General features: G+C 50.0%; 1 protein-coding gene across 1 annotated transcript in view; it reads right to left on the bottom strand.

Moving 5' to 3' along the window:
* Positions 1-10,771, bottom strand: part of MAN1A2 (mannosidase alpha class 1A member 2) — a 64,832-nt gene that overhangs the window by 10,268 nt on the left and 43,793 nt on the right. Inside the window, exons 3-5 of the mRNA XM_018569555.1 lie at positions 8,051-8,147; positions 7,190-7,308; positions 4,860-4,940 (exon numbers count right to left, since the gene is read on the bottom strand). Coding sequence (XP_018425057.1) covers positions 4,860-4,940; positions 7,190-7,308; positions 8,051-8,147 — 297 coding nt within the window. The remainder of the gene's footprint in view (positions 1-4,859; positions 4,941-7,189; positions 7,309-8,050; positions 8,148-10,771) is intronic.

Consider the following 10,771-nt stretch of genomic DNA (forward strand, 5'->3'; position numbering starts at 1 on the left):
AGGAGAGAGAGGGCCAGGGGAGAGAGGGCGAGGAGAGAGAGGGCCAGGAGAGAGAGTGCCAGGGGAGAGAGGGCGAGGAGAGAGAGAGCGGAGAGAGGGCGAGGAGAGAGAGCCAGGGGAGAGAGGGCTAGGAGAGACAGCCAGGGGAGAGAGGGCGAGGAGAGACGGCGAGGAGAGACGGCCAGGGGAGAGAGGGCGAGGAGAGACGGCCAGGGGAGAGGAGAGATGGCCAGGGGAGAGAGCCCGGGGAGAGAGCCCGGGGAGAGAGCCCGGGGAGAGAGAGGAGAGACAGCGAGGAGAGACAGCTAATAAAGACAGAAAGGAGAGTCAGCGAGTAGGAGAGACAGCCAGGGGAGAGAGCGAGGAGAGGCAGCTAATAAAGACAGAAAGGAGAGATAGCCAGGGGAGAGAGTTTACTTTCTGAACGTAACGATATGATTGCTCAACTTCACGTTTAACTTTATTTCCCACTGAAAACGTAAAGAGAATTCAGCGTGCGCCTCTATACAAGAAGATTGGGTTTGACTCGCATACGTTCTCGCGCGGCCATTGGCGCACTAATGCACTCAGCAGGTATCGCGGCGCGCCGTCTCCGGGAAAGGCGTACGTGCGTCGGACCAGAAGTGTATTTATGAGGATTATATATCTAATCCCCGCGCCGTTAAGATACAAACTAACCGCAAAAAATGGCTGGCGAGCGGCACAGAGGGGAGCGCGGCTAATTCGGCACCAGGGCTTGTAAATACGTCTTCCGCGCATTGTGTGGTGATTTACGGGGAGAGGCGGCGCTGTGGGCGCTCCACGGGGCACGGCGAAACGCTGCTCCCTATATCAACAACTAAAAGGGAGCCGCTCTCCTGACACCTGCGCTGGTTACGCTGCTCTAAAATCCAGAGGAAAGTGAATCTTCGGCCGAGCCCTGCGAGAGGCGAGGTGGTGAATTTACAGCGCGGTGTCTCGCACACAAATCTACTGCAATGTTCTCAGCTCTTAAAGACCTCAGAATTGCTGACGCGAGCGCCTTAAACTTTTCAATTCCGGCAGCAGTAATGCACAATCTGCAACTTCTCGGCAGACTCCGTGCGCTCATCCATTAGTAGAGACGCTGCCAAGAGGTGATCACTATATGAGGGCTGCAGAGTGACGCTGATCGGGTTTTAGCATCCTGATACTACTATGCTGTCAAGGAACAGCAGGTTGCAGCAGAAGGTTCTCACCCAGGTATTTAAAACGATACTTCTGCTAGCTACTGGGCTGTAGCACATTTGCAGTTTTTTTTTGTCTGAATTAAAGAAGAACTATGAGAGGGGGGGGGGGGAGGACGGGGGAGGGGGCGGGTACAGCTAGCTCTGCCTCTAGATAGGCAGAGCCAACTGTCAGTCACGCAGCTGGGCGGATCCCAGCACCATTGTCGGGATCCGTTTCGGCGTCTCAGTATACTGCGAGCTACAGCTCCCTATACAGGTGAAACTCAAATAATTAGAATATCGTGCAAAAGTAATTGCAGTAAGTGCTGCAAAAGGGGTCCAAACCAAGTACTGAGTACATATGCATGCTTGTACTTTTTAGAGGTCCGATATTGTTCCATGTACAATCCTTGTTTTATTGATTGCATGTAATAATCTACTTTTTTTGAGGTTGTGGATTTGGGGTTCTTGGGGTTTTCATGAGCTGTAAGCCATAATCATCACAATGATGACAAATCACGGCTTGAATTATCTTGCTTTGCATGTAATGAGTCTCTCTCATATATTAGTTTCACCTTTTAAGTTGCATTAGTGAAATAAATGAACTTTGCACGATATTCTAATTATTCGAGTTTCACCTGTATACTGAGCCTAGGGTGATGGGAGGACGCTAGTTTGTATCCTCCTGTTACCCTAAGGAGAACTATGGGGAAAAGCCTTAACCCCATAGTTCTCCTTTAAGGCCATTTTGAGCAAATCTTTCATCTTCCTACCTCAAGTCTATAATGGTTTTGTATATATTTCATTTATTTATTATGGTCAGAACTCATTTATTTACCCTGAGTATAAATTTTTGCATTCAAATTATGGATGCACCGATACTGGTTTTTCGGCATCAAGCACAGATATTTTTTATTCGGTACTCGCCGATACCGAATACCGACACTGGACGTCCCAGTGTCGGTATTCTGGGACTTCACCCGGGTTCCCGATTAGCAGGGAAGCCTTCTCTATGCTCCCTCGCCACCAGGGGACGAGAAAGGATGAACATGAAGCTGGCTTTCTGGCCAATCAGAAAGCCGGGGGGGGGGGCATCTAATGACACGCTGCCCGGCTTCCTGATTGACCCTGCGTGTTACTGTTTGTGAATGTTTCCTTTTCTTTTTGTCACACCGTCAATCCTAAAACAAAGAGCAGAGCAAGCGTTGCAAAAACATGTGGAATATATGGACTGAGTGCCACGTATTTCAGATGCTTTCACGTTGAAAGCTTTTGAATTAATAACAGAAGTGCGATGTGTTGGCGTGATAAGACAGCGCCACCCAGAGGAGAGGAAAGAAAGCCCAGCACGTCCTTTCCTTGTCACTTCCCAATCGGCAACTTTAAAATCGAGTATCAATGCAATTTCCACACACCCGTACATGTGCTGTGACTAAACAAACTTGCTTACCCGCGGCTGAAGGTGATCCACCCTGCTGTGTGCTAGGATATGACACGGCGCTGCTCCGTGTGCGCAATAGAATTCGATGCAGAAAGCCCAGACAGTCCCCACAGGCCACAGGACTAAAAACGTGCCACTTTCTTTCACCATGTAACTTGGAAAAAAAAAAAGAGAGCCGGGGCAGATTTGTTGCTATGGGAGGATAAAGGCACGTGGCTCTCCTCCAGCGCCCTACATACAGGCCCCGCTCAGTGATACTCTGATGATAAATGACCCTCAGGTATTTCAGGAAGTACCTGTTACAATTAGGTGCAAATATATTCATAGACCGCCACTGTTACGGGACTTCGGGGGATCCCTTTGTCAAGCGGCATGTGAATAATAAACTACACTGAGTGGCCGGATTATTATATACACCGAGTCGCCGGATTATTATGACCACCTGACGTTTGTAGGCAAATGAGCTATAATGTGGCGCTGAAGTTGCTAGAGGGCCAGACCATTATAAATAGGGAAGCGGGTTGGTTACCAGTTGGTATCACAGTTGAAGTGATTTGTTTCTGAAGATTTCGGGGAAGCAACGGGATGTAACAGCCTTTGAACGCGGGATGATTGTTGGCGCTCGGAGCCATGGAGCGAGTATCAGCAAAACAGCAGAATTCGTTAAAGGAGAACTATGACAAATTTCTGGGTTTGATAATATGTTGTGCTAATGTCGTGCAACATAAACATTTGCAACTACCACCAGTTGATTCTATAGGGTCTTGGCTTTCATAAAATATATCCTGTTTGGGGGGTTTTAAGTAATTTTCAGGCTTAAAATTAGGATTATAACATGTAAAAAGGCTGCGGTCCTTAAGGAGTTAATACAATAAAAATGAACCAACTAAACAAAAATGTGTCAAAGCAACGTGTAACTACAGAAATAAAAGCGGAGGACTGAAGGGAGACGTAAGGGGTTAATCAGGGTTAGTTAGAATTAATGAGGATTTAATCAGGAAAGAATTTTATTCTTCTAAAACCTTCGGAGATTTTGAGGTTTGCCTCAGCTAAATACAGTGTAAAAATCGTTACATTGTAATTAGCCGCCACTGGCAGCAGCTGAACTTAATTATAATGCTACAAACCTTGAGAGAATGTGTCAGATTTGTGGTGTGTATATACTGTAGTAAGTGACAGCGACGGTCTGCACTGCACCAAGGAGACAAGTTGGGGATGTGTATGGAGGGCCAGCGAGGTGCAGCGATGTAGGAAGGAAGGGAGGAGAACATTACCTCTAATTTGTCACCCAATACTGCTAAAAAGTATAGGTTCAGTAAGTGTCCAGTACACCCAGCACAGTGACCCATCACTGGTAACAAGATACGGGTCAGGAAGTTCCCAGTACACACAGCACAGTGACCCATCACTGGTAACAAGACACGGGTCAGGAAGTGCCCAGTACACCCAGCACAGTGACCCATCACTGGTAACAAGATGAGGGTCAGGAAGTGCCCAGTACTCCCAGCACATTGACCCATCACTGGTAACAAGATACGGGTCAGGAAGAGCCCAGTACTCCCAGCACAGTGACCCATCACTGATAACAAGATACGGGTCAGGAAGTTCCCAGTACACCCAGCGCAGTGACCCATCACTGGTAACAAGATAGGGGTCAGGAAGTGCCCAGTACTCCCAGCACAGTGACCCATCACTGATAACAAGATACGGGCCAGGAAGTCCCCAGTACACCCAGCGCAGTGACCCATCACTGGTAACAAGATACGGGTCAGGAAGTGCCCAGTACACCCAGCACAGTGACCCATCACTGGTAACAAGATACGGGTCAGGAAGTGCCCAGTACACCCAGCACAGTGACCCATCACTGGTAACAAGATAAGGGTCAGGAAGTGCCCAGTACACCCAGCACAGTGACCCATCACTGGTAACAAGATAAGGGTCAGGAAGTGCCCAGTACACCCAGCACAGTGACCCATCACTGGTAACAGGATAAGGGTCAGGAAGTGCCCAGTACACCCAGCACATTGACCCATCACTGGTAACAAGATAAGGGTCAGGAAGAGCCCAGTACTCCCAGCACAGTGACCCATCACTGATAACAAGATACGGGTCAGGAAGTTCCCAGTACACCCAGCACAGTGACCCATCACTGATAACAAGATACGGGTCAGGAAGTGCCCAGTACTCCCAGCACAGTGACCCACCCCTGAAGTTCTGATCTAGACTCTCACCTCTTGTCCGGACAGGTAGTACGCAGCCAGCAAGCCACCGATGAATCGAATGTTCACTTCAAATACGGACACCTCTGAATTCTGCAATACAAAAGAAAGAAAGTCCAAAACTTCAATGGAGCAACCAAAACAGCATCATGTGGCCAAAATGAACTCAAAAACTTCTCTCCCGCCTCTTCCATTTGACTGCCCCACCCCCATCTTGAGGCCGGACCAGCATATTATTCTGTGCAGTCACCTATTTCAGTGTATTCAGTAAAGCCAATGTTCCCACCTGGAAGTGGAAGCTTTCCCTCTTCTATATTATCATTATTAGTAAACACCAGGCTGATCCTTTCCATGGACTTCTCTATGGTCAGTGGATCCTCTCTCAGTGCTCATGTCCCCCCAGTCCCCTGTTGGGTAGATGTTCACGTCCTTATTATTCCTCTGAGGGACGCCCCACGTGACTCCAATGGAGGTGCACTCCCCTTGCTTTGTTGTGTTGGTCGCAATGGATATTTCGCTCACTGATATTTCCACTTTATTACAAAAGCATGATATTCATTTCTAGAACATTCTGCTCCGGAATATCATCTTCATTCGTATTCCTTCAGCAGGACATGTGACAGAGGAGCATACACTCACATGTCATGGAATACGAATACAGATGATATTCTGAAGCAGGATGGTGTGCGGACAGAGCCTTGGTTCTCAACTGGTGGGTCATGACCCCGTGTTCAGTGCGTCACCGCATGGCTTCCACTTTTCTAGGTGAGAGTCTCCTCAGCCTTCCCCTGGCGCAGCGCTGTCAGTTCTTGCACCAAGCAGACATTCGAAAATATGCTGCCTGGTCATCTTGAGGTGGAGGTGTGCTGGAGCTATGGCTGTGAGGGAGCTCCGTCCATACGTGCAATGCTTTCAGCTCCCTCACGTGCCCTGTAGAGGTGCCTGGACCGGAGTGATGTCACATTCGGGCTCCCGGCACCTCTACAGGGCGCACATGGGGAGCTGCACAAGCAATGCACATATGGATGGAGCTCCGGCACAGCACAGCAGCCCACACTGGACCCCAGACTAAGGATCCACTCCAGTCCTCGTAGGGTAGGGAGACGTGGGGGACATCTTGAAAAAAAGAAAAAAAGATTTTTTTGGGAGCGTGTATGTGTGTGTGAGAATGTCTGTGGTTGTGCGCCGGTCAGTGTTTTTGAGGGCCTGTTCACACTAGTACAGTGCGTTAATTGCACAGTCCCGCGTGATTAATGCACCCTGCCACGCAATCGCACCTACCGCGCAATCGGTGTGGGAGGCGTGTTGCATTGCCGTTCATTTTAATGGCACCCCAAACCCACCTCCCACCCACAGTTCCAGCGTCCGCACCGGAATGTACAGTACCCTAATGCTGTACGTTTCATGGCAGTGCGACTTGGATCGTGACTTAGAGAACTATGGGGTCAGGGCTTTTCCCCATAGTTCTCCTAAGTGTAACGGGAGGACACAAACTAGCGTCCCCCCGTCACCCAAAGCGAGTTTCAGCTCCCTATATACTGAGACGCCGCAGCCGGGACGGATCCCGACATTATTGTCTGGATCCGCCCAGCTACGTGACTGACAGCTGGCTCTGCCTATCTAGAGGCAGAGCCAACTGTACCCGCCCCCTCCCCCGTCCGTTCCGCCAGTCAGTGCTGGAGGATCGGACAGGGGAGGGGGGGGCAACCCCTGCAGGGAGCCGTGAGTGACGGCTCTCTGCAGGGAGATGATCGAGAAGTGAGCGAGCGACGGTATGTGTTCTCTCACTTCCCGATCTATAGAGCCGACCTGTGACAGTTTCATTGTCACATGTCGACTCGAACTATGAGTCATTTTCACTCACCTCATAGTTCTCCTTTAATGACCGAGGACAAATGTGGGTCCTGAGGTTACACTGGTTGAGAAACACTGTCCTAGATTGTATACTGTGGTGCCATCCACCAGTTGTTCCAGCACCTGCTGGATTCTGGGGTATAGCGGTACGGCGTGCGAAGGCGATATTACAAAGCAATATGGTTCTACCTGTACAGGGGAGGCACTACACAGCCAGCCTGTGTTCATGTTGATAAATGCTCCTGCCATACCCTGCAGCTTGCATCTATCGGAACGCCTCGCTGTCAACCTACATAAACTCTGCCCCTGGCATTGAAATGATTATAATGAATGTTATAATGTTTTATATCGATCGTGGCAATTACAGTCAGCACGCAGCACTTCCATACTTCGATTTATTATTATGTGACGCGTACAATAAAAGGAAAAAAAATAAAATAATAAGGGAAATTTTCTTTCAAAAGCAAATTTTCAGGCGGGAAACTCACCACACCGAAATCCAGATTGTTCTGCACCCACTCTTGTCCATCCCGGAATTCATCTATGAGGCCCATGATGTAGAGGGTGTCCAGGGCATCCACTATGGTGGCCCCCATCTGTGAGTTACCTGGAGAGAGAGCACAGTTATAAGGCAGGGCATGGCGAGTCTGGATCTTACAGGGTTAACTTCGGCTGGTATACAGGATAGATGCCCCCTGATGTCAGCACAATTATAAAGGCAGGGCATGGCAGGTTTGGACCTTGCAGGGTTAACCTCGGCTGGTATACAGGATAGATGCCCAGTGATGTCAGCACAGTTATAGGGCAGGGAATGGCAGGTTTGAACCTTGCAGGGTTAACCTCGGCTGGTATACAGGACAGATGCCCAGTGATGTCAGCACAGTTATAGGGCAGGGCATGGCAGGTTTGGACCTTACAGGGTTAACCTCGGCTGGTATACAGGACAGATGCCCAGTGATGTCAGCACAGTGATAGGGCAGGGCATGGCAGGTTTGGACCTTGCAGGGTTAACCTCGGCTGGTATACAGGACAGATGCCCAGTGATGTCAGCACAGTGATAGGGCAGGGCATGGCAGGTTTGGACCTTGCAGGGTTAACCGCGGCTGGGATACAAGGCAGAAGCCCAGTGATGTCAGCACAGTGATAGGGCAGGGAATGGCACATAAACGGATTGGACAAACCAGGCTGTGCAAACAAGCTTAGACCTCAATGGGCACAGACATGTATACCCGTGATGGGCACAGACATGTATACCCGTGATGGGCACGGACATGTATACCCGTGATGGGCACAGACGAGTATACCTGTGATGGGCACAAGGCAGGGTGTCAATAAGTAGCCAGTCTTACCGAAGATATTTGTGGAATGGCCCTTCCGTGCGATGGGCTTGAGCTCATTGTGGCCCCAGCCATACTGCCGATAATTATCCCAGGCATGTTTCATCATCTGTAGAGATAGAATAGCCGTGTTACACTCCCGGGAGACACTGGCACATAATAATGACAAGGCGACACACATAATAACAGGGTGACACAGCTGTGTGGGAGGACGAGAAGTACCCCTAAGGCTGAATAATGCCAATATTCTCCAGGGTGGCCAGTGGGAATACCTCCATAGGTACACAGCACCGATGTCGTACACCGCCTCAGACAAGTCTTATTCATGTTTCCAACTATTAAACAATGGAAGGTGGGCTGATATTCAAGAAACGGAACGCAAGATCAACTGTTGGCACCCCAAATCCCATCACGGTAACAGCCTAGCGAGAGCCTATTTGTATGGAAATAAATATGCCAAAAGGAGTCTTCTCTCTGTCCAGCCAGCATTGAGATTTACCCGACACAGCACGGTCAGCTCCCCACCCACGGTCTGTGATTGGACAATAAAGGAGCAGAGGCAAATGAATGCGTTCATAACTCTGCTCTCTCCTATCAGTAGGTTTCTCATTGTCCCATGTGCAAGCAGAACACCTGATTGGCTCCTATTGCTCCTAGGGAGGGGGCGAGCCCAGGGAGGACCGGAGTAGTGTCACAATGCTTATTAATAGTAAAGTCACCCCCCTAGTGGAGCAGTGTGGCAGGTGTGCTGGTGTATGTAAAGCACAAACTGACCGAACAGAATGGCAAACATTTACCTGGTTAGAATTCGGCTTTTACACTAATTCCCAACGGAAGTATGAGCTGGGGACTGAATGATTCAGGATGAGATAAAGTGCTGCATTTCTTGCCGATTCCATTTGCCGGGCTATTCTAACTGCAACAACCTGGTCAGCCCACAGCTTCATCATTTCAGCATGTTGGCAATTTGTGTCTTCTTGGCACTTTCGGCCTGCACTGCAGTCACTTTCATAAAGCCTCCATTTTACAGTGTAATTAGACAGTTGCCCGCATTCTCCACCATTTAGTGGAGTTCACTGTTCTTGGGACCCACTTTCCTTGAGGAAAGGTATAGAGGAGGATGCATTAGCAGACTTCAGACAGCAGGTATTCTCCAAATGGACACACAGCCAGCTTTATTAAAGGAGAACTATAAGGGGGGTGCTTTTCACTCACCTCATAGTTCTAGCCGACCTGTGACAATGAGACTGTCACAGGTCGGCTCAGTAGATCGGGAGGTGAGCGAACACATACCAGCGTTCGCTCACCTCTCGATCCTGTCACAGCTCTCTGCCGTGACAGGGGAGGGACTGGATTCCCCCCTCCCCGCTCTGATCCACCAGCGCTGACTGGCGGAACGGACGGGGAGGGGGCGGGTACAGCTGGCTCTGCCTCTAGATAGGCAGAGCCAGCTGTCACTCACGCAGCTGGGCGGATCCCGACACAATTGTCGGGATCCGCTTCAGCTGCGACGCCTCAGTATACTGCGGGCTACAGCTCCCTATATACTGAGCTTTGGGTGACGGGAGGACGCTAGTTTGTGTCCTCCCGTTACCCTAAGGAGAACTATGGGGAAAAGCCTTAACCCCATAGTTCTCCTTTAATGAAAGGTTGCAAGTAGTAAAAATAAATCCTAGCCAGTTGTGCACTAATTGTATGCAGGACCCTATCGGTTAGTGCAGCGGTTCTCAACCTGTGGGTCACGACCCAAAAGTGGGTCGCAACTTACTGTTGAGGGGATCGCAGGTTCCGCTTCTGCTGCGCTAGGTGAGAGGTCCCTCAGCCTCCTCATAGCGCGTCAGTGTCAGTCAGCAGGAGGACAGCAGAGGCTGTGAATATAAAAGTGCCGCTATACACCCTCCCTGGCCGCTGCAGCGTCATCTAGTGGCCGGGGAGTGTGTACAGCGGGGCTTTTCTATTCACAGCCGCTGCTGTCCTCCTGCCTCCCATACAGTGTGAGCTCTGCAGAAGGCGGGCGTCTAAGCAGTGCTGTGGGCTGAGAAGGCTGCATGGAGACAGAGCAGGCAAGCAGGTAGCAGGAGGCAGGGAAGGGCTTGAATTCTAGTGAGTGTGCTTCTTTTTTTAGCCCCAAGTCCAGCGCCTTACTAATTCTGGAGTCCAGCCCTCCGTTGGGGGTCACCACAACTTGGCAAATGTTACCAGGGGTCCCGGCCCTAGAGAGGTTGAGAACCACTGGGTTAGTGGGCGAGACCCAGCCAACTCCTACACAGGGGTACAGCAATCTTAAGCAAACAGTTTTTGGGGCTGAGAGGAAACATATCTGAACATCTTATTGGTGCTCTTATGAAGCCCAGGCTGAATGCTGCCAGTAAGTTACATGAAACAGAATGCATGTCTGAGAGTACCAAGCCTAACCAGAACCAAGTACATCACCACCCTCCATCCACAGCGCCAAATTTATTTCTAAACGACAGGTTCTCTTTCATGACACGAGCCACTGTGATCTGTCAAAGTCAGCGTCTGCAGCTTTTTACAAACCGGGAAATAAGAAACTGCTCAGAGCAGTGGGCGACATCACTAACCCCCCACCCCCTGTATGTCACTTCTGTCTCATGGCCACTCCGCAGTGCCCGCTGCCGACAACCGGGAAGGCATCATACCACGCAGGCTGCGCGCCCTCTGCGATCTCCCCTTTACAGACGGCTAATGACAGGCAGCTGGGAGCAGAACTCG

Source organism: Nanorana parkeri, unplaced genomic scaffold (genome assembly GCF_000935625.1).
Source record: "Nanorana parkeri isolate BGI_ZX_2015 unplaced genomic scaffold, ASM93562v1 scaffold1354, whole genome shotgun sequence".
Classification (NCBI taxonomy): domain Eukaryota; kingdom Metazoa; phylum Chordata; class Amphibia; order Anura; family Dicroglossidae; genus Nanorana; species Nanorana parkeri.